Genomic DNA, 21,722 nt, shown 5'->3' with positions numbered 1-21,722 from the left:
TCCTGTTGTCCAGCTACTAAATCAATTCCATAATCGTCAAATTTCATCAAGTCACGAACAATTTCAAATGTCTGCTTGATCATTGCAGTCCTTGACGAGACATTAAATGTGTCACGACCACGAGCAGAATGATTTTTCATATGGGCAAACAAATATGCATATATGAAACGTTTTTCTGCAGTCCTTTCAATGAGGACTTCAAGCAGCTGCTCCGCTAGCTATTCTAGCATAAATTGCAATTAGCTTTCATAAAGGGTGCAGTTCTTCCGGCATAGCAGTTCAACAGCGACCAGAACTGGTTCGAGGGCATCAATCAATTCCTTCATCGCTGAAGCTTCCTGTGCTTCATTTTCAAATCGGGCAGCGATTTTTGAAGTGAAGTTCAAAGATTGTAGAATCGGCGCAACACTGCCAATTGGGGCACATTCTGAAGACATTTCAAACAAACAAGATTTGATGGTTATTGTATGTATGTTATTGTAAGTTATTGTATGTTCCCAGTCCAAACGACGTCAACGGGGATCGAACCAAGGCCGGCTGGAATGCAATTCTGTTTTACACGACCACGCTATCCACATAGCTAATGATGCTGATGCGTAAATGCGAGATAATATTACACCTCATTACAAAAAGAAGTTGGAAAGTGTTTCCTAAGAGTAAAAAGGAGAGCACAAAGGAGAATAATATATCCATCTCGGTCTGGGCCGTGTACATATGTGGCAAAGTAATGTGTGTTTATTTGCAACGTGTCTTTTGTTTCGCTCGTTCGTATTAATCTTATATTGCTGTACCATCTATATTATACAAATGCTTACCAGTATTTGAGAGCCATGACATTTTCTGTTATTTTTAGGCTCATTTAATGTGATAAATCGGGATGACAAAACATGAGCTAAAATTAATTTAGGTTTATTTTTTGTAGATCCACAATGAATGAATCGGTTCAAGTACAAGAATTTTATGTTACGCTTTCAACGGGTCTGATGCACTCATTTCGGGTTCGGAAGAACGAACTAAATGGGCGCACTCGATTACATACATTTTTTTTCACTGTATATAATCGAATTCTGTATATAATTGAGTCAAAACAATTTTATTAATTCGTTTTTTATGCATATATTTTCGTTCTTTAATATAAAAAAAATAATTTTTGATTCATCCCTTTAAAATCAGAAAATACCTTTCTTACATGAAAAAATAAATTTATACAGTATCTCTCAGGAGGTAATAGACGATTACATTTGATGAAAAAAATCCTTCTACGTATATGTTCGAATTTCAACAATGACAGAGTTATAGAACTTTTTTTTTGTTTCGAACTCTGTTGCCTCAAACTGGGTCTATATTAAAAAGTACACTACGGAAGACGATTTTGTTGCTCACTGTTGAAAGATGAGAAAATTTTGTACAGGATATAGTAGTGGAACATCGAAATTAGTGGATTTGAATAATATTTTGGAAGTGAAAAACTCAAAAGTTAGTAATTTTTAATATATTATTATTAATTTTATCATAAGAATACATATTGAACTTGATTGTTTCTATCAATTAAATTGTAGCTTTCTAATCGCTCTACAAATTGTTCTTTGACACCCAACTTCTTTATTTAATAATTTCACTGCGATATTGATATAAACAATTCCTGGTGAAAATTCAAGTAAAATCTTCAAAAATTTTCACTCCACTGTACTTGTAATAGCCACTTAAATTTCACCTTAATGTTGAAAGGTTGCATTTTTGACGTAGGACTACGTCTTTCATTTCTATACGGGGGTGTAAAATCAAAGTTTCGAAAACTAAAGCGTTACGCCGGAGACCGAGATTTTGAGCGTTAATAGCTCCTAAACAACTGAACGAAATTGTATGATAAACACTTCATTCGAAAGATAAAATGTCTACGCGTTATATACTTGTTACTGTTTGATCCAAAATCTTGTTTCAATAGCCTTAAAATTGTTTTCAAAATAAGCTATTCAAATCACCAATCGGTATATAAGCGAGCGCCGCTCGGAAATCCACTCAGTTATAATTGAACAGCGATTGAGGTACCATCGCAGGAATGAATGGATGTTTCCCTAACACAGACTTCAAAACCATGGAGCCTGGGGAAATCGGCATGGCAAAATAGATGCAAGCAGCGGGTACTTTTGTACTCGCTTGCTTTTTTTCAAACCGGAATATGTTTTCCCAACACAGATTCGGAAACCAATAAGTTGGGAAAATCGGCATTCCAGATCTCGGCAGTACTTTTCATACCCCCATGCATTTTAACACCTCGGAATACGTTTTGCTAACAAGGTCTACAAATGCAACGCTTTGGCTCGGTTATTCAAGACTGCATGCCCCTTCATGTCGCCAGCTCACTAAACTTCTACGCATACCGTTTGATGATTGGCCAAAATGTTGATAACTATTTGCTGCGATAACCACTACCATAATGCATGAATTGACCTAAATTCGGATTTGTTTGCAATTGAATTCGTAAATTGTTTCATTCATTCACTAGTTTAATCAATAATTTAATCAATAGCTCTGCGCAGCGGCGATATAGTACCCAATGAGGAACATTCGAAGTGCGATTATTGCTAATTGAAAAAACACAAATGATTACTAAGCCAACGGCAGTCCTACGTCAACCCTGCGGTTATATCATAGGTATAACCCACCCATAGTTTTTCTTTAAATAAGTCATATTAAAAACATTCATTTTTTTTTCTAAGTGTATATATTAAGAGTGTCAATGAATGTATGGGAAAAAATCGACCCAAAAATTTCAAAATGTTACCCTATAGAAAATGTTCAACACATCGAAAAAACACCCTATGCCGAATTTCAGGAAATCGGGGTTTTCGAAAAAAAATTTTGGATGCCAAATGTTAAAAAATTGAGTGAAACGTCGAGATCTAGTGTCATTTTTTTTTTTTTAATTCGTTTATTTTTACAGGCTCAGTTACTTAAGTTTAAAGGAGCCGAATTCTTAAATATAATTTTGAAACTATATATATAAACAATTTTCTTACATCTATGGTTAGTAAGGTGGAAAACCGATTACTCGCGGTGTACTCGAGTTTAGGAGGGTGACATATTTTTAGGAGAAGGATGGGATATAAGGAAATTGTAACAATGTTGATGAACACTCAATTTATAAATCTATTCGTATATCTATAGTGTATTTACATTTCAACTTATTCTACTATTTATAGCAAGGGGACGAATTACCCGCAAAGGAAGGAAAGGAGGGTATAAGGATGTAGGGGCAATCACACACGAAGATCTATAGCTTTAAGGAAAACATATATATGGGACATGTAATCAAGGTCTAACCGAGCCAACACATCTCTCACCGGCACATTGGGCTGTCTTCCTCGGGCCCAAAGGGAGTTTTCTAAATTCGATCTGGCGACCAGATACACCTCGCATGACCAAACAACGTGCTCGATGTCGCGATAACCTTGGCCACAAACGCAGAGATTGCTGCTGGCAGATCTAGTGTCATCTCGAAAAAAATTTTTTTGTCAAAAATCGCCATTCTGGGACTTTTTTTTTCGGATTACGAAACGAAAAGTACGGTTTTGGGTGTCAATTAAAATAGTTATCTCGATTTTTCATTCGGAACTTGCTACGAAATGTCGATTCGCACGATAATATACCCTATGCAAAATATTAGCTCATTCGGACGTCATTTACTGTGTCGCAGACGTTAAAATTTGAGTTTTTTGAAAACCGACAAATCACCGGAAATCGGAGTTTTTTTTATGCCAAATGTCTTAACATTTCATGGACGTCGAGATTTACAGTTATCTAAAAACAATTTTTTTTTTCGATGTTCAAAAAACTCAAACTTTGACCGCATTGCGCCACTCTCCCTTAATTCCGATTAAACTGTTATTTTGCATAGGGAGTTTTTACGAGGTGTTGAACATTTTTTATATGATTTTAACAAAATAAATTCAAAATTGAAAACAAGAATCTCTACTCATTTTTCCGTTAGTTTTTCGGTTCTGATTTTTTGACGTAGGACTACGTCTTTGATTTCTATATAGGGGAGTCACTCTACAAAAAATGTAACGTATATTAAGAGTTTTCAAATGCATATTACGCAGAATCGTTCTTACGATATATGTTATAATATATACCATTAGACGGCAAATTTATCCAGCATTTTTTTCGTGATAATAATGAAACAAGTGAGCAATTTAACAAAAAAAAAGAAGTATGTTTTGCGAGCGGAGGCGAAGGTAAATAATGTATTACGCATTCTTTCTTTCAACTTCGTTCCCATGAATGATGTATGTAAGGAGGGCGGCAGCGATTATCATGCGAGGACTTATTGAGACCGCATTAAATCGCATCACAAAAAAGAAACGAAATGAAATATTAATAATCTCCATGACTCATATTCATAATTCTCAATGACCCAATTCTTTGTATAATAGATTGAGCAGTAGAACCAATACGACTTGAGCTTGGATTATCCGAAAAACATGAATACTGATTCAGCAAACGAACGGGATTCGCAAGAAAAAAGTGACGTTTGGTAGACAGACGGAAAAACCCTTTCGTACGAAAACTAGAATAGGCGTTTCTTTTGAATTGTATGATTTTCGAAAGTTCGAATGCATGGATTCGACACATTTCTTTCAGTGTAGTTTATGAAATATTTCACTAATCAATGAAATAATTCACTTACATGACAGCTGAAACCCTCCTCTTTATTCCGAAGTCCAACATGTTTACATTCTTCTTTAGTTTGGTAAAATGGCGTAGAAATCAAGTGGAAGTACGCAAACGCATTTTGCGCGAACGGCAGCAAAATCCAACACTGTCGGTACGTGATCTCGCCAAAAATCTAAAACTGCCGAAGAGTACCGTGTTTAGTTTGTGCAAATCGTTTGACCAGCGCCTTACTGCGGATCGGAAGGTTGGAAGCGGAACAAATCGAAAAGTTTGCTCCCGATGGACCGAAAGGTGGTTGCCATAGTTGAGAAACATCCCAACCTTTCAGTTAGAAATGTGGCTCGAAAGGTTGGAAAATCAAAATCATATGCACAAAAAGTGAAGCAGAGGCATGGACTGAAGGCGTACAAAGTGGAAAAGGTGCCCAATCGTGATGATTAGCAAAATTTCACTGCGAAAAGCCGTGCTAAGGTGCTCTTCACCCAGTTTTTGCAAAAATGTTCATGCACCATAACGGACGATGAAACTTATGTTCTCGAAGACTTCAAAAAGCTTCCGGGTCTCGCTTCCGGACCAAGAAGCAGTCTAAATTCCCCAACATGTACTTGGTTTGGCAGGCCATATGTAGTTGTGGCCGAAAATCCAAATCTTTCGTCTACCGACACTGTCAACAAAGATGTCTATGAGAAAGAATGTCTCCAGAAGCGGTTGTTACCATTCATAAGAAGCCACGACTCTCCAGCGTTGTTTTGGCCAGATTTGGCCTCTTGTCACTACGCAAAATCCATCCTGGAATGCACATGAGGTCAAATATGTGCCAAAAACAGCAAATCCACCGAACAGTCCAGAATTTCGCCCAGTGGAAAAGTACTGGGCTCTGATTAAGCGAAAACTATTTGAAACTAAGAAGAAAGCGAATGGCATTAATGATTTCAAGAGGAGATGGAAAAGCGCCGCCGCCAGCATATCTGAAGATACTGTACGGAACCTAATGGCAGATTTTCCCAAGAAAGTTCGCGAATTTTACAGACAACGTAATTAACATCGGAGTAAGCTTTTCTTGTTTTAGATATAAGACTGTTTTACTGAAATAAACAATCGGCATTGTTGTTTTACGTGAATTTTTGTTTTACTGGCATCATCTAGGTGTCCGAAATTTAAAGTGGGCAGGCCTTATATTATAGAAGTACATTATCGAATATTTTTGAGTAAATTTACTGTAATAAATCGGGATGCCAAAACATGTGCTAAAAATTAGTTTTGGGAGTAGGAATTTTCCATTCTTCCTTATTTTAGCTCATCAAAACAGGTAGATTGATCGTTATATTCGAATATCGCAAAATTTTCATCCAGAACCAATTCTAGCACAGTTCGAAGCCGTCCGAATTCGGCATACCCGACGCCAGTGTCTCGCTGTGATCTTAAAGCTGCCCAAAAGCGCTTCAAAACTATCCTCACCCAAGAAGATGCCCCTCGCGAACCAGTCAGTGTGTATGATACAGCGCATAGGTTGATGAGGATGCTGGGGCTCGTTATCTCCCGAAGATCCCAAAGTAGTTTGTTTCCTTGTCGCTTTTCGGACGCCGCCATCGTCGTCGTTTACGTCTTCAAAATGGGTACATGAGAGTAAAGCTTTCCGGCTACCACCACCTACCTATCTTCGAAGGGCGGCCGCCAGTAGGTGGGTGTGCAATAATTATAATGGACATGGGCGCAGCAATAACCCCGCTTCATCGCCACCCACCCACACATAATCGCTGGTAGCTGGCAGCATCGAGATGATGGCCTAGAGTTAACTTCGGGCGAGGCAAACTGCACATCGTTTCTCAGTTGTTCGGCGGCATTACAGAGAACTGAACATGGAACCGGTGTTGGGTTGTGCATAAGTCACCACTCAGATAGACGGGGGCTCGTTCGTTCACGCACACACAATCCCCTCAAGATGTTCGCCGGAGACACATAGATAGGGGTAAAAGGGGCGAGAGTATGGAATACACAAAAAGTGATGACGCTGGTGCTTTAGAATTAAAGCAGAATCAGCCGGTCTTCGGTTTCAAGACATTCTCGAGCCGAGGTAAGGGACGGGGGGCCGCTCGCATGCATAGCTTTTTGTCAAATAATCTTGATAAATTGCCCAACTGGATCACTATTTCGCCTACTATTCGCTGGTGTCAACCTCTCAACCCCGCGGGGCGCTAAACTCCTCCATTGTGTGCCGCGCCACATATCTTTCAAACAGCGAAACTCAATCGATTGGATTAATATTTTAAAGGTGAATTTGTTATTGATGAGGCTTAGTTAGCGCGTACGGGAATTACGATCTGTGCCCGCGGAAGCCTGAACAGTTTCAGAGCGATAACATTTCGATTAAATTCGCTGCTGAGATCAACAGACACGCGAACCTGAGTGAGGAAAAACTGTTGCAATATCACACTTTTTTCGCCAAAGGTCAGCCAGACCTGATGGCCGTTTGCTAAGAATAATGTAATGGAACCTTTCGAAATTGGTTATGCAAATTGATCGAATCGCGTATGTTTCACGAAAAGAACGAATCATGTGAAATACGATACAAAATCAATCAATGCATCGCTAGAATGTTATGTAGAATGTTATGAATCAATCCGTATGTTCATTTCTGCAATTCCCTCAGAATATGGAGTTAGACCACATCAATGCAGACCGATGTTCAGGAATCTGATTGAGCAAGATACACATTGAGCTGTTCATACGAGGATCAATGATATTTTTATGATCGATTTTTTAAAATTTCTGTTCACTAATACAAAAATACTTTGAAAAAGCTTTAAAAATAACCAAAATTAGAAAAAAAAACACTGACAGCGTACAAAGTACAAATTTTTGCCCTTCTAGTTTCTCAAAAAATTTCTCCAAAAAGTTTCTCTGTCAAAATTTGACAGAAATCGGTCGATTGGTTCGTGAGTTACAGCATTGAGAGTCAAGCATCTTTTGTGATTGTGAAGAAAATGGAAAATCACAAATCAATGAAAACGATGGCAAAATTGCATGAATTGGGCTTCGAATTGCTTCCGCATCCATCGTATTCTCCTGATCTGGCCCCAGCGACTATTTTCTACTCGCAGATCTGAAGAGAATGCTCGCTGGCAAGAAATTTAAGACCAACGATGAAGTGATTACCGAAACTGAGGCCTTTTTTGAGGAAAAACCGATAGTACTACTATGCGAATCACCGAAAATTGCACAACGTGAATGATTTGCTAGTCCCAAGCGTCATTCTGTGTGTTCTTTGTGCAATTTGGTTGGTTCAAGTCAGTCACGGAGAGCAACCACGAATTGTACAGTCTACCCAAGCTTAAGCTCAAGCTCAACACCGATAGTACTACTATGTACTATAAAAATGGTATCGAAAAGTTGCAAGATCGCTATAATCACTGTATCGCCCTCGAAGGTAATGTTGAATAATAAAGTTAAATTTTGCAAAAAAAAAACCTTACAAACTTTTCAGCCGAACTGTTAGTTAATAGCCGCCCTTCATGACAATAATCCTCAATCCGAGGTACAAAACCCAAACCGCCCACTTTCACAAATTTTATATAATTTTTTATTATCCACCGTCATAAATGAAAACTCCATTTCCATTTCAATGAAACTTCATGTAAGAGTGAGCACATCAACAAAACTATGTCTACATATTGCTATTTTTTAAGCAGCATGCAGATCCCATTCGATGAACAAAAAATAAACTAACAGTTTGAAAACCAAAACGCGTGCAAAAATAACTAATTCCATTAAAATCCGACAATGGTGGTGGAAGCACATCGAAACCATCAAACAAAGAATGCGTTTCAATCAATTTTGAAAGTTAATATTTGTTCAGTGATCGCGGATGGCATAGAAGTAAAAAAAAGAAGCGAGCGCGCTATTCAATGTATCTAAAACAATGAATTCAAACAAACAAAAAAAAAAAAACAAAATGGAAGAACATTGAAAAATTGAACCACTCCTGCGGGCGATAGAACAAAACTATAAATATATATACGGCCATGTGGCAATTGGAAAAAAAATCAACCAGGAATGAAAAACGGGTCCTCGTTTAGGGGATTTTCATCCGGGTGATTGAAACTCTGTAAAGCATCATTGTGTTGCAGCGAAGTAGAATAGTTGTTTTTCGTTTGTATTATTATTTTTCAAATATCGCACGTGAATAATTGAAATTTTCTATTCCCTTTATTTTTTTGTTTTGCCATCTATCAATCGTTTTCAGCGGCAATATGTTTTATTGGTTTTTCACCCCTCTCGTTTCCGACAAATTTAATTACTGTCAGAGTGAAAATTGAAAAAAAACCCATTGCATCATCATCATAATTTGTCAGTTCGGCAAGTCAGGCCTGAAATTCGATGCTTCCATTCCTGGGCGCTCCGCACTCACGGGGCAATGAATGGTAATCACTGTAAAATCACTTTCCTTTTTGATTTCTCATATTTAACGCCGGCTTCCTTTTCGGGGCGGCGGTGGCGGCAATGTGGAGTGATGCGTGTCCCACAGCTGTGCGCAATTCTCAGAACCTTTTTTTTGCAGCCTGCAGCCTGTCAACGTCATCAGGAGTGATATTTTTTTACTGGGCCAGTAAAAACAGTTCTTTTCACTTTCCCCCAAAAGCGAGACTTGCCTTTTTTTTCTTTGCATCCTTTCGTTTCGTGTCGAATGCTGTTCGTTTTCGTTTGTTCCAACTGGATGTGCATAATTAAAAACCCTGCCGGGTTTGGGGTTTGTCAGAGCGTGAATGTAATAAGGAAAGCAGGAAAGTGGAGTTGGCACATGGTGACTCCGGAGCGAACCGTTTCTGCGTTAGGCAAAAACAGAGTTGGAAGATAATGGCACTCAATTAAACTGAATTCGATGGTCTTTGAAGTCAACTTCAATGTGGTTTTTGCAAGATTTTCTATCAGAAATTGTCACAAATTGATTCCGGAAAAACTGGCAACACTGCTCCCGTTGGAACCACCAAAACTGCTGAAAGAGAAAGACGAGTGAAATACGTTCTGACAGCAGCGGTGCTTGCAAAAAAAAACAGACTGCCCTTTTTATACGAATTTTATATCAATCGTAAAACATATATCTGACAAATTAAAAAATCTTTCTTTGCTCGCTTCCCGCATTCCACCTTCCCTCGCTCCCTCACCTCGCGAGGATGCACCACTGGGGGAGCGCAAAAGTACGCAAATTTAGACCATATGTGCCGTCATCAGCATTTTAGTCGAGCTGCAATATATATTTTTTTACACTTCTTTCTCCTGATTTTGATCATAATCAGTGCGGCGTTTGGAAGCCGTGTTGAGCGCGCAAAGTGCAAGGGGGGAAAGTTCGTTAACCCTTGGGGCCCAAAATCCCGGGCCGCGCCAGGAGGATGAGCAACTGTAATTTAATAAGTGAAATGCGGTTCCTGCTTCCATCTGGGGGCAGCATCGAGCGGTTTGTTCTTTTTCTTTCATTGTACGCGGCAAAATGTGTGTTTTCTACAGTTGTACATTTTTTTGTTTTTGTTAACGTTGTTGTTTCGAAATCACGTGCGTTCCTGGTGCCTCCGAAGTGGCCTCGCCGACGGCGGCAGGAGGTGTCAACGAACTTTACGGTTTGTTATTGACATTTTTATTTTGCTTCAAGATTTAATTCGTTCGCTAATGACTTGATCAATGCGTTTGTCACATGGTATGGCATATATCCCTGGATGTTTCTAGTAAACGAATTACTGGACACTTTCAGATAAACGAGATATTAAATTGAAGTGAATAAGCCAATCTCCAAAAAAAATATTACACTTGTCAAAAAATTGAATTCTAGTCGCATAAATCTAGCCTAGTCAAATAGAAATATTGAACGAAGAAAGAAAACATGATAACATTGAAAGGTCAAAAATGAAAAAAACCCTCCAAAAATTAGGGATATGTCATGTAAGAAAAATGTGCTCCCTTGGCCGAGTGGTTAGCGTCATAACTAACATGCCGGGTGTTCGGGTTCGATTCCCGTTCTGGTCGGGGGGATTTTTCGTCAAAGAAATTTCCTCCGACTTGCACTGTGATCACGCGTATTCTAGAGCTTGCCACTCAGAATGCATTCAAGGCGTGTTATTTGGCACAGAAATCTCAACTAAGTACTAATAAAAATGACGCAAGTAATACTACGTTGAGACGGCGAAGTTCCTCTAGGAACGTTAGTGCCATTGAAGAAGAAGAAGATGTAAGAAAAATTCATCTTCGAAGAAAAAAAAAAATAAACAATTTAACGCCTTCGGTCCTGAAACCATGTAGGTTAAGTCAGAGTGATGTGGACCACCTCTTTATCTCAAAAAGCACGGCTCAACTTGGATTTTGACGTAGGATTACGTCTTTCGGGAGTATATCGGGGTACAAATTGGAAACCGAAAATCGAGCACATCGTGAACATTGTCCAATTTCAAACGCTTATTGCTCAGTCATTTCACGATGGATTGATGAAATTTTTGCGTCAATCGATTTCGGCACTCTATTACAATTTTTTTATGTTGAAGAAAATAATATATGTCATGAAACTAACAATTGAGCAATTGAAAAATCTCAACCCCTATCCTAACGCAAATACCTACTTTTGATTGGTCTAAATTGACGACATATGCGGCAGGTCCCTAACAGAGACATCAAAACCGAGCTGCCTGGGGGAAATCGGCATCGCAAATACATGAAAGGATGGGGAACTTTTGTTCCTACCGAAATGTGTTCCCTAATAGAGACATCAAAACCAAGCTTCCCGGGGGAAATCGGCATTGCATATATATGCAAGTCGGAGGCATTTTTATATTGCAAGTGAGATGAGTGATACGATTAATTCTAGTAAATAAAATTTAAACTTGGAACTTTAATGTTGGTTGCTTCGTGAAATTTCATATCAATGACCGATCGTGTATTGTGAAAAATTTAGCACAAGTGTAAGTGTAAAATTGTATATGGTAACAGTAGTGTTATAAATTATTTGATATGTGAAACGAATTATTTAAATTTTCATAAATAAAAACCAAGGTGTGTTCCTGCTCAAGAGCGGGTCGTTTGGTTCAAGCTGTCTGTTTTGTTGTGTTCATTTTCACCCAAGGAAAGTTTATACGGCAAAAAAAATTGGAAAAGTGAAGAAATATTGGAAAAAGTGATTTCCCATATGCTCTACATGTAGTATTAGGTGTTGTTAGTCCAGTTAAAATTCGCATTGAGTTAAATAAACACTCAGAAAATAAAAATTATAAATGAAAATTAACCTTGCCATTTCAACTATGTTTTCTTTATATTAAAGTAACATGTTTTTACTTATGAGAAAAATTGATATTTGTGTTTGGTATTGGTAATTATCTTATATTACATTGGTGAGTTTTTTTTTCTTTATTTCATCCATACATAACACAGGAGGCATCTCGTCTAGGATCACAGAGGGCGGTATCTTTTATCTGATACGCACCATCTAACGACTGTTTACAATTCTTCTGTCATCATCACTCGGTAAAAACTGGTGAAGTGAACAAACAATACCCAACAACCAAACAAAACGGCTCTTTTCAGGGCCACAAATCCTTATCGAAGAGTTCAACGCTTTAATTCATAAAACATATCCAAAATCGACAGATAGCCTAACGGAATTCTACATCAACTATGCGGTCGTGTCTCGGACACAACTCTCTTGTGACTTTTGGATAATGTCATCTGCAAGATTAGCCCAAATACCATTCTTGTTGAAGGCAGTTTTGCGATTGACACGCGAAAATCGAAAATGACTCACATCATTCTAGCACGACAATCGCTATGGCTTAGCTTGATATTCCTCAAAAAATTATGTGGCGCACAACCTTATCGCCCGCTTCGCCATATCATCAGTTCGATGCATTGATACAATGTCAAAGGCACCAACGAAGCCCTTATGATGACGGAAAACAAGCGATGTTAACTGCTTCGAATAAAGAGAAAGTCTGAATATTTGCCTCAGCAGAGATCCATTATTTATAATTTTCACAACCAAACAATCGTCCATTATAGCATTAAAATATTGGGTGATTGTTGCATCGCGACAGGGCCATTGCACACGGGAGCAGATACAAGTGGGGTATCGGCGTAACGAAGATGTGCTAATTGTAGGTACGGGTTATGAAACACGCACGTACGCACTCAAAATCATAAATAGGAGAAGTGTGTAATACGCACCCCCTAAGCGAGAATGGATTTATCTTGACCTTGCTCTTAAAATTTAAGATAACAACAACGTCAGTACGTAGATTAGTTAACCCTCAGTCATCTTTAATCGTTCTGTATTTTAGATACTGAATAACAAAAGCGCTACGAATTTTATTTTGTAAGACGCCCAAATTGTTAAATCGTCCAGCAGAAGTATAATATGCCGACGAGTTGTTTCTCTCAGAGACTATAAAGCTCAGAGAAACAGCTTGTATGAATGAGATATTCCATCAATCTATTCCCTTCATGCCTACCAGCGAAGAGAAGAAACCGTTTCTCCGGTGAGCGTGTTCTACCAGTATTCGTATTAATTCTTCAGCCCGCGCTCTTGTTTTCTTGCATTCTCTGAGCACATAATATAGATGCCAAATGTGAAGACATGTTTTTGTTTTGAAGACATTTAATTTTGTGAAAACATACTGAGGTCATTTCAAAGTATGTGAAAACAATTGTTTGTGTGATTTATCGAACATGATTTAGAAATATCGTGATGGTTTGCTCATTTTTGTTCATTATGATTACATTTGAAGGCATTTATTCGTGCCATGCAAAGATATTTGACAAAATCATCTGGCATCCCTCACATCCAAGCTATTTCTCTCGTGAGAATATTATCCGGCCGAAAGCGAGCATATTGCTCCGATCGAGGGTATGCCATACTGCCCGATGGTAAGCTGATGCGGAAAATATCAAATTGACAAGAAAATTAATCCTTTCTTACCATTTTCTTAATCTGAGATATTCACAGGGAACTCGACTCAATAAATATGACCCAAAGTTATCGCCTTTGAATCGGTTTCAAACAACAAAAATCTTATAGAAATGATGCAGAAAATTACATCGAAAATCGCTTCCAAAGAAAATTATTTTTCTTATTTTTTCAAAGCATGTTACAAATGAAAAACTTGCATGGTGGGATTCTATCGTTGACTAGCTTGATTGTCTATATCCATTTGCATTTCTTTTCTTGGTGGATTACAAGAAAATCAGGTGGGTCAAATTGCCCGGTAGGCGCGTTTTAGACACATCTCCTCTATCGATGGCTTGAAGCAACTAAATATACACACAATTATCTCCGCTTTGTGCTCTTCTCAACAGAAGCCTTTTCTATTAATATTTCGTTTCGGTTTCGATTAGCTTAGCTGTCATTCTTAGTGGAGATAGTTTTGCTACTATCATGCGAAACCATATCACACACAAAATTCCGGAACAATTATTTTCTTGGTGAGCCGTTTAATGATTTCCCCCACAATTGTGTAACTCAGAACCTTAATGGAATGGCGTCAGTTTGATGTAATGATTGCGATGCCAGAGACATCAGCGAATAAGCTATTTGGTCGCGTCCACAGCTCAATCCGAAACGAAGACATATGACGACGCAAAACAAGGAAGAACAATCGATATTCATTGCTTCGTATTTAGAACGATACTGAAGGGGAGATCCAATATTTATGCTCTTGGCAAATATTCCCCTTCGTTCTTAATCTTCTCCTTTTCTTTGTTCACGGAAACTTCAAATCATCTCTCTTCGTTGATAGCCGATAAGTCATCTGTACTTGTGCAGGAAATGCTTCTTGTTTTCATAAATATTAACCATTTATGCATCGGGGAATTGTTATATATAGCACTAGCTGACCCGGCAAACTTCGTCCCGCCCAAAATTTGTTTTTTGTTATCAATACCTTCAAACATTCACGTTTTCTTACTATGGGCAAGTTCATGGGTCCAATCGCAGAACTGTTCATTGATTGATCTTCTAATCGACCTCGTTGAATTTAATTTTTACTATAAAATTCCTAGTATTTCTAACAAAACTCATCATTATAATATCAAATTATTTTGAGACACAACTCTCGTTCAAGATTTTTCAACCACTTGCAAATAATATGTTTCTCCGTTACATGGAATAAATGTTTCATACAGAAAATATGATAGAATAAAGGCAGCCCTAAATGGTTAAATTCCTTCCTCGAGTTCTGCTCTTATCAACACATCCGGCGATCCTTTTTTTTTCGTATAGATAGAGTGGCTAACTACCATAGAATCATTTATTGCACCCTAAAACCTTCATATGCCAAATTTCGTTTCATTTGCTTGATTAATTCTCAAGTAATGTAGAAATTTGTGTTTAATTTGTATGGCAGCCCCCCCCCCTTAGAGAGGGGGGAGGGGCCGTTTGCATTTCCCTGTGATTCGGAGGCTCTCGGAGAAAAATTGCAAATCCATTGGAAGAACATTGAAGAGAATGCTTTTCTTTGCTGTAGCAACGGGAAATTTTTATAGCCGGAGGATTGAAAGAGAAAGAACGAAAGAAAAACAATCCAGCGAGGAGCTGGACCCGCGCAAAAGCACAGAGCAACCCCCAACCCCAAAACCCAAGAAAATAACAACTAAATAAATAAAAACTCGAGAAGGAAAAGTAGTTTCCAGTTTCAGTGCCAGGTCAAACATGGATGCATTGTTGGTGGGGTTAACTGAGGAGGAGAAGTAGTAGGAGGGAAGGGATGGCAGAGGCAGTAGGATCTATTCTCCACGTTTTTTTTTCTAATGTGGTTTATTCGACAGCTATGTGTTCAATACAACAGCAGCAGCAGCAGCAGTAAATGTGCACGGTTTATTTGGCATTGAATTAGCGAAATATGTAACGTGCACTGACTGGTTGACTGCTTCTGGAGATATTGCTCGAACAAGTGTTGAATGTTTGTGCAGAGCACAGGCAGGAAGAAGCGATGGGGGAGAAGGTGGAAGTCAGCTGAAGATATTTTTACGCTTGCTGACTGCTCGAGCTCAATGTGGGGTTGTTGTTGTTGTTAGGTTAGGTTACTCAATAGCGCATTCTTGACAGTTCTACATGCCTATTCGGCTTTCCGCGAGCCACGGCTCTAACGCTCGCACCCGGCACCGGCAGCAAGATAGGGCAATGATGAAGGTCTCGCGGAATTCTGCCGAACGGGGCAGCGAGTGGTTGGTTCTTGGCGTAAAGGCCGCGCACTTTTGCAGCGGCGAATCATTGTCTGAGCAATATCCGAGAGTTCGCGGAAAATCACGTACTGCTTACTATACAGTTCTTCAAATTCTTTCTCTCGGCTGATTTCTTTTATTTCGTTAACAGCGTTTGTGTGTGTGTGTGTGTATGTGTGATAAATTGGTTAAATGAACATAAGATTGCTCGGAAGCAATATGGCATTTAGATGGACGAAATAAGAGTGCAACACTTTCAGTAGGTAGTGCCTTTTAATTACACTCTAGAGAGATATTCGCTTACTAATGAGACTAGTCCGTAAGTGTAATCAGTTGGTCTCTCCCTCTATCTAGGTGTATTTCACTCCACCCGAGCAATTCAGAAAGTTCTCAAATTACTAATTAAAAATTTATACATCGATAACAAGACCATCCGCCGGTACCCATTCCAGGACGTCTCATTCCACCTGACTCCTTGAGAATCCAAGTCTGCCCAACATCTGGAGCATATCTGGAAGTATTTTCTTTTGTTCCAATCAACCGGTTGAATGAGGATGATACTCGAGAGGGCGCACTCCACAAAGGACACCCTCTTCTACTTGCACTGCTGATTAGCATCGCTGAGCGCAACAAAAAAAAGCGGAAGTAACAAAGAAAACTCTGTCAGCGCAATGAAATCACAATCAATCAATCAATAAATTCTCTTCGAGTCTTAATGTACACTTTCCACCTGGATGCATTCTTTCACGCTCGCCTTACCACCTGCTGTCGGGATGAAATCGGAAACGGGAATGGTAACGGTTTTGTTTTCTTCGAGCCCTTTTTTCCTTCTCTCTCTACCGGGGAAAAACAATGGAATGGAGTTCCGTTTCTCATTACTTCCCATTCAAACGAAGCAGGCATCAGTGGTATGAGCCGTGCAGAATAAAGGGAAAAACATTCGATCGGTCGAGGGTAATCCCTCGCTACCTCCTATCGGATCTCATCGCAAACCTTGTCGTCGTTGGCGAAAAATTCAATTATCGACACTCTGACTGGAGCTTCAATTTCGTTTATCTCTGGCCGAGTATCGCTTCCGTCATCGATTGATTGGGGTTTGTTGATTCCACCCCCCCAAAAACCGGGGTGACTCTCATTTCGTTGGTTCGAGGTTAATTAGAAATGATCGTTATCTAGCGACGGTGGAAGATTGCTACTCACTTGTAGATGTTCTTCGGATCCATCATGTTGAACATAAGTCCGGGGCTGAGTCCAGAGGTACCTGGTTTGGCGCTAAGATCGAGCGGTTGCTCACCGCCCGGCCCTAGCACCACTTCCTCGCCCTTCTCCGTTGGACTCGTACCGGCCGCCGCCGTGGGCTCCGTGCTCCCCGAGGGGGTAATTTGCTGCTGCAGCTGGGAGTACCAGAGTGCTGTGAGGTTGACGTGACAAAAAACGAGAAAAAGGTTTATAAACGTGAAATAATTTTGTTTGGGGAGATTTAATCTCTGCGCCGATTCACTTACGATTGTACAACTGCGCCAGGCTAGGTTGAATTCCTTGGAGCGATGCGACGGCTGCAAACTGGGCTGCCATCGATTGCAACGATGTCATTGTCTGGGGTACTGAGCCGGTCCCACGCAACAGGGCGGCCAGCGATTTCGTCGAGGCAGAGGCCGGCCGTCCAACGACGGCCCGGTAGTCCGGCTCACTGCTGTCGCTCGAATCGCTATCGCTGTCGTTGAGAACCTATGGGGGAAGAATGCAAATAAACACAGCATCAATGTGCATCACTTGTCCCGGTTGGTCGTTGCGTCCTCACTCACCCGTTGCCTGAGGTCCACCTCGGCCCTTGGCACGAGGTTGGGCCCACCGGATTCGGGCACCAGTTCGCCCGCTTCGTTCACCGTCAACAGCTTACCATCGACGCAAAAGTAGCACTTGTCCTGCGGCTTCCAGTCTACCGGCGTCGGAGGCTGTCCCTGATGTTGATGGCTCTTGGAGTCATCCTCCCCATCCGGGGCGCTGCCACTCGAAATATTATTATTGTTGTTATTGTTGTTGTTGTTTGCACTACTACTGTTGTTGTTGTTGATGATGATTTTACTATTTAGCAGATTGTTGCAATTTTCCTGCCTTATTAGTTTACTCTGCTCCGGTGTTGCTGGTGAATTGTTTTGATTTTCTGTTGGAGTATGAAAGAAACAAGAAGAGGAACATGTGAATTGGCATTGCGATGGTTCTAAGTATTCCTGATCATGAAGCTTATGCAAAATTCCTGAAAATGATCACAAATATCGTTTTCTGAATCGTTAGTTTTACGAAACACTGGTCGACAATTTTATTTAAAACAAAACCAGGAAAAATATAAGGACTGGAACATGCAAGGGAAAAATGTCAATTGGACCACAACCACATTGGAACCACATAGACTTTTCCACATTCAATTGAACGGACGATATATTGGGTTGTCCGGAAAGATCGTGCCGTCGTCGAAGTTGACTAAAAAAAGGTACCCTATACAAAATGTTCACCACCTCGAAAAAACACCCTATGCCAAATATCAGTTCAATCGGACTTAGGGGAGAGTGGCGCAAAGCGGTCAAAGTTTGAGTTTTTTGAAAATCGAAAAATCACCCAAGGGGGGAGTAGAGGAAATCGGGGTTTTCGAAGTTTTTTTTTGATGCCATATGTCTTAAAATTGCATGAAACGTCAAGATCTAGTGTCATCTCGATTTTTTTTTGTGTCATCTCGAATTTTAGACAGTAAAATAAAAACTATTAAACAACTTTTGGTATTTTCTTTTTATTCATACTTCGAGCCCAAGCCCGTATGCTTGCACCTTCCTCTTTACCCTGTCCATAAGGTTCTATACAACGTCAGGTTGTAGTTTTTTTTGAACAGAAATCCATTTTCTCTTGAAGTCCGCCTCCGATTTGACAACTTTTGGGTTCTTCCGGAGGGCCTGCTTCATAATCGCCCAACATTTCTCTATTGGACGAAGCTCCGGCGCGTTGGGCGGGTTCATTTCCTTTGGCACGAAGGTGACCCCGTTGGCTTCGTACCACTCCAACACGTCCTTTGAATAGTGGCACGAAGCGAGATCCGGCCAGAAGATGATCGGGCCCTCGTGCTGCTTCAATAGTGGTAGTAAGCGCTTCTGTAGGCACTCCTTAAGGTAAACCTGCCCGTTTACCGTGCCGGTCATCACGAAGGGGGCGCTCCGCTTTCCGCAAGAGCAGATCGCTTGCCACACCATGTACTTTTTGGCAAACTTGGATAGTTTCTGCTTGCGAATCTCCTCCGGAACGCTGAATTTGTCCTCTGCGGAGAAGAACAAGAGGCCCGGCAGCCGACGAAAGCGCTTGTGATCTTTTTCACTGACGGAGCATCCATTTTTGCCGTTCTTCACCTTCCGGTCGATGGTTAGGTTCTCGAAGTATCGTTTTAGTAGTCTGCTGACCGTGGATTGGACGATTCCCAGCATCTTACCGATGTCCCGATGTGACAACTCCGGATTCTCGAAATGAGTGCGCAGGATTAATTCACGACGCTCTTTTTCGTTCGACGACATTTTTCCAAAGGGCCTGGCCGGGTAAGGGAGTAAAAAGTGCCCCCAAACCAAATCACTAGCTGTATGGCAAATATAGTAAAGGATATTAAATAAGAAATTTTGGTGGTTTATTTGAACCCCTATGTGGTTTGACGTAGGATCTATAGTGAAAAACGTACTTTTCGTTAATTTCACGCCATCCTCAAAAGATCCGAGATAAAAATTTGAAAAAAATACTGAATGTGCATCTTACTACGATGTATCAAAAAAAATTATCAAAAAAAAATTTCATCAAAAATTTTAGTACTAAAAAAAATAATGAAATCTTGAAAATTTTTTTTTTGGGATTTAGAGATTCAGTACTACTCTAATTCATATTTTAATGTGTTTCTACGGCTTTTCTAGATATGTGTGATTTTTTTCAGATTTTTTTCAGTGTTGCGCGGTATCAAAAAATTTTTTTTTTATGTTTCCAAAGAGTGGTTAGGTAAGGGAGTAAAAAGTGCCCCCAAACCAAATCACTAGCTGTATGGCAAATATTGTAAAGGATATTAAATAAGAAATTTTGGCGGTTTATTTGAACCCCTATGTGGTTTGACGTAGGATCTATAGTGACAAACGTACTTTTTCGTGCATTTCACGCCATCCTCAATAGATCCGAGATAAAAATTTGAAAAAAATACTGAATGTGCATCTTACCACGGTGTATCAAGAAAAATTATCAAAAAAATAATTCATCAAAAATTTTAGTATTAAAAAAAAATTATGAAAATTTGAAATTTTTTTTTTGGGATTTAGAGATTCAATACTACTCTAATTCATATTTAAATGTGCTCTTACGGCTTTTCTAGATTGATAAATATCGTCAAGCTGTTTTTTTTTAAATATCTAATAATAAAAATAAAATAATAAAAAAGAAAAATACACAGTACAAAAAAATGTTATAGATTTTCTGGCATTTCGAAATTTTGAAAAAAAATATAACTTTGAGACCACAAATTCGATTTGTTTTTTTATTTTAATCTTTCAATTGAAAACCACGAATACAATAAAATAATCGATTTCAAAAAAATAAAAATAATAATGCAGACGATGAAGAAAATTATTTTGTGTCACACAATGCTCTTAAAAATTCAGGAAAAATTACGCCACATGTAGAAAAAAGACACATACGAACGCATTTAAATAAAAATTTGAGCAGGAGTGGGTCTCAAAGTTATATTTTTTTTTTCAAAATTTCGAAATGCCAGAAAATCTATAACATTTTTTTGTACTGTGTATTTTTTTTCATTTTATTTTTAGTATTAGATATTTGAAAAAAAAAACAGTTTGAAGATATTTATAAATCTAGAAAAGCCGTAAGAGTACATTTGAATATGAATTAGAGTAGTACTGAATCTCTAAATCCAAAAAAAAAATTTTCAAAATTTTAATATTTTTTTAGTACAAAAATTTTTGATGAAATTTTTTTTGATAATTTTTCTTGATACACCATGGTAGGATGTACATTCAGTATTTTTTTCAAATTTTTATCTCAGATCTATTGAGGATGGCGTGAAATAAACGAAAAAGTACGTTTTTCACTATAGATCCTACGTCAAACCACATAGGGGTTCAAATAAACCACCAAAATTTCTTATTTAACATCCTTTACAATATTTGCCATACAGCTAGTGATTTGGTTTGGGGGCACTTTTTACTCCCTTACCTAACCACTCTTTGGAAACATAAAAAAAAAATTTTTTGATACCGCGCAACACTGAAAAAAATCTGAAAAAAATCACACATATCTAGAAAAGCCGTAGAAACACATTAAAATATGAATTAGAGTAGTACTGAATCTCTAAATCCCAAAAAAAAAATTTTCAAGATTTCATTATTTTTTTTAGTACTAAAATTTTTGATGAAATTTTTTTTTGATAATTTTTTTTGATACATCGTAGTAAGATGCACATTCAGTATTTTTTTCAAATTTTTATCTCGGATCTTTTGAGGATGGCGTGAAATTAACGAAAAGTACGTTTTTCACTATAGATCCTACGTCAAACCAGATAGGGGTTCAAATAAACCGCCAAAATTTCTTATTTAATATCCTTTACAATATTTGCCATACGGCTAGTGATTTGGTTTGGGGGCACTTTTTACTTCCTTACCCGGCCAGGCCCTTTACGAAAAATTGACAGTGAAGCATGGCCAACGTGATCTATACACTCTTATCTGATTATAAGCGAAAGCTGAAGATATAATTCCTAAAAATTAAATTTCTACAGCGTTTTTTCCGTGATGCAATTTGATGTGACACACCCTTTATCTAATATCTAAATA

General features: G+C 38.8%; 1 protein-coding gene across 10 annotated transcripts in view; it reads right to left on the bottom strand.

Annotated features, from left to right (window-relative positions):
- The window catches only part of LOC129779585 (mushroom body large-type Kenyon cell-specific protein 1), a 407,471-nt gene that overhangs the window by 76,810 nt on the left and 308,939 nt on the right, over positions 1 to 21,722 (bottom strand). For all 10 annotated transcript variants that reach the window (XR_008743714.1, XM_055787163.1, XM_055787181.1 and 7 more), the window contains 3 exons: positions 17,670 to 18,028; positions 17,370 to 17,592; positions 17,065 to 17,275 (listed from right to left, as the gene is read on the bottom strand). Coding sequence is in view for 9 of the 10 variants with exons in the window: in XM_055787163.1 (XP_055643138.1) it covers positions 17,065 to 17,275; positions 17,370 to 17,592; positions 17,670 to 18,028 (793 nt within the window). In the remaining variant the exon portion in view is untranslated. The remainder of the gene's footprint in view (positions 1 to 17,064; positions 17,276 to 17,369; positions 17,593 to 17,669; positions 18,029 to 21,722) is intronic.

Source organism: Toxorhynchites rutilus, chromosome 1 (genome assembly GCF_029784135.1).
Source record: "Toxorhynchites rutilus septentrionalis strain SRP chromosome 1, ASM2978413v1, whole genome shotgun sequence".
Lineage (NCBI taxonomy): Eukaryota > Metazoa > Arthropoda > Insecta > Diptera > Culicidae > Toxorhynchites > Toxorhynchites rutilus.
The sequence above is the reverse complement of the archived record's forward strand: the minus strand, read 5'-3'. Positions and strand labels throughout refer to the sequence as shown.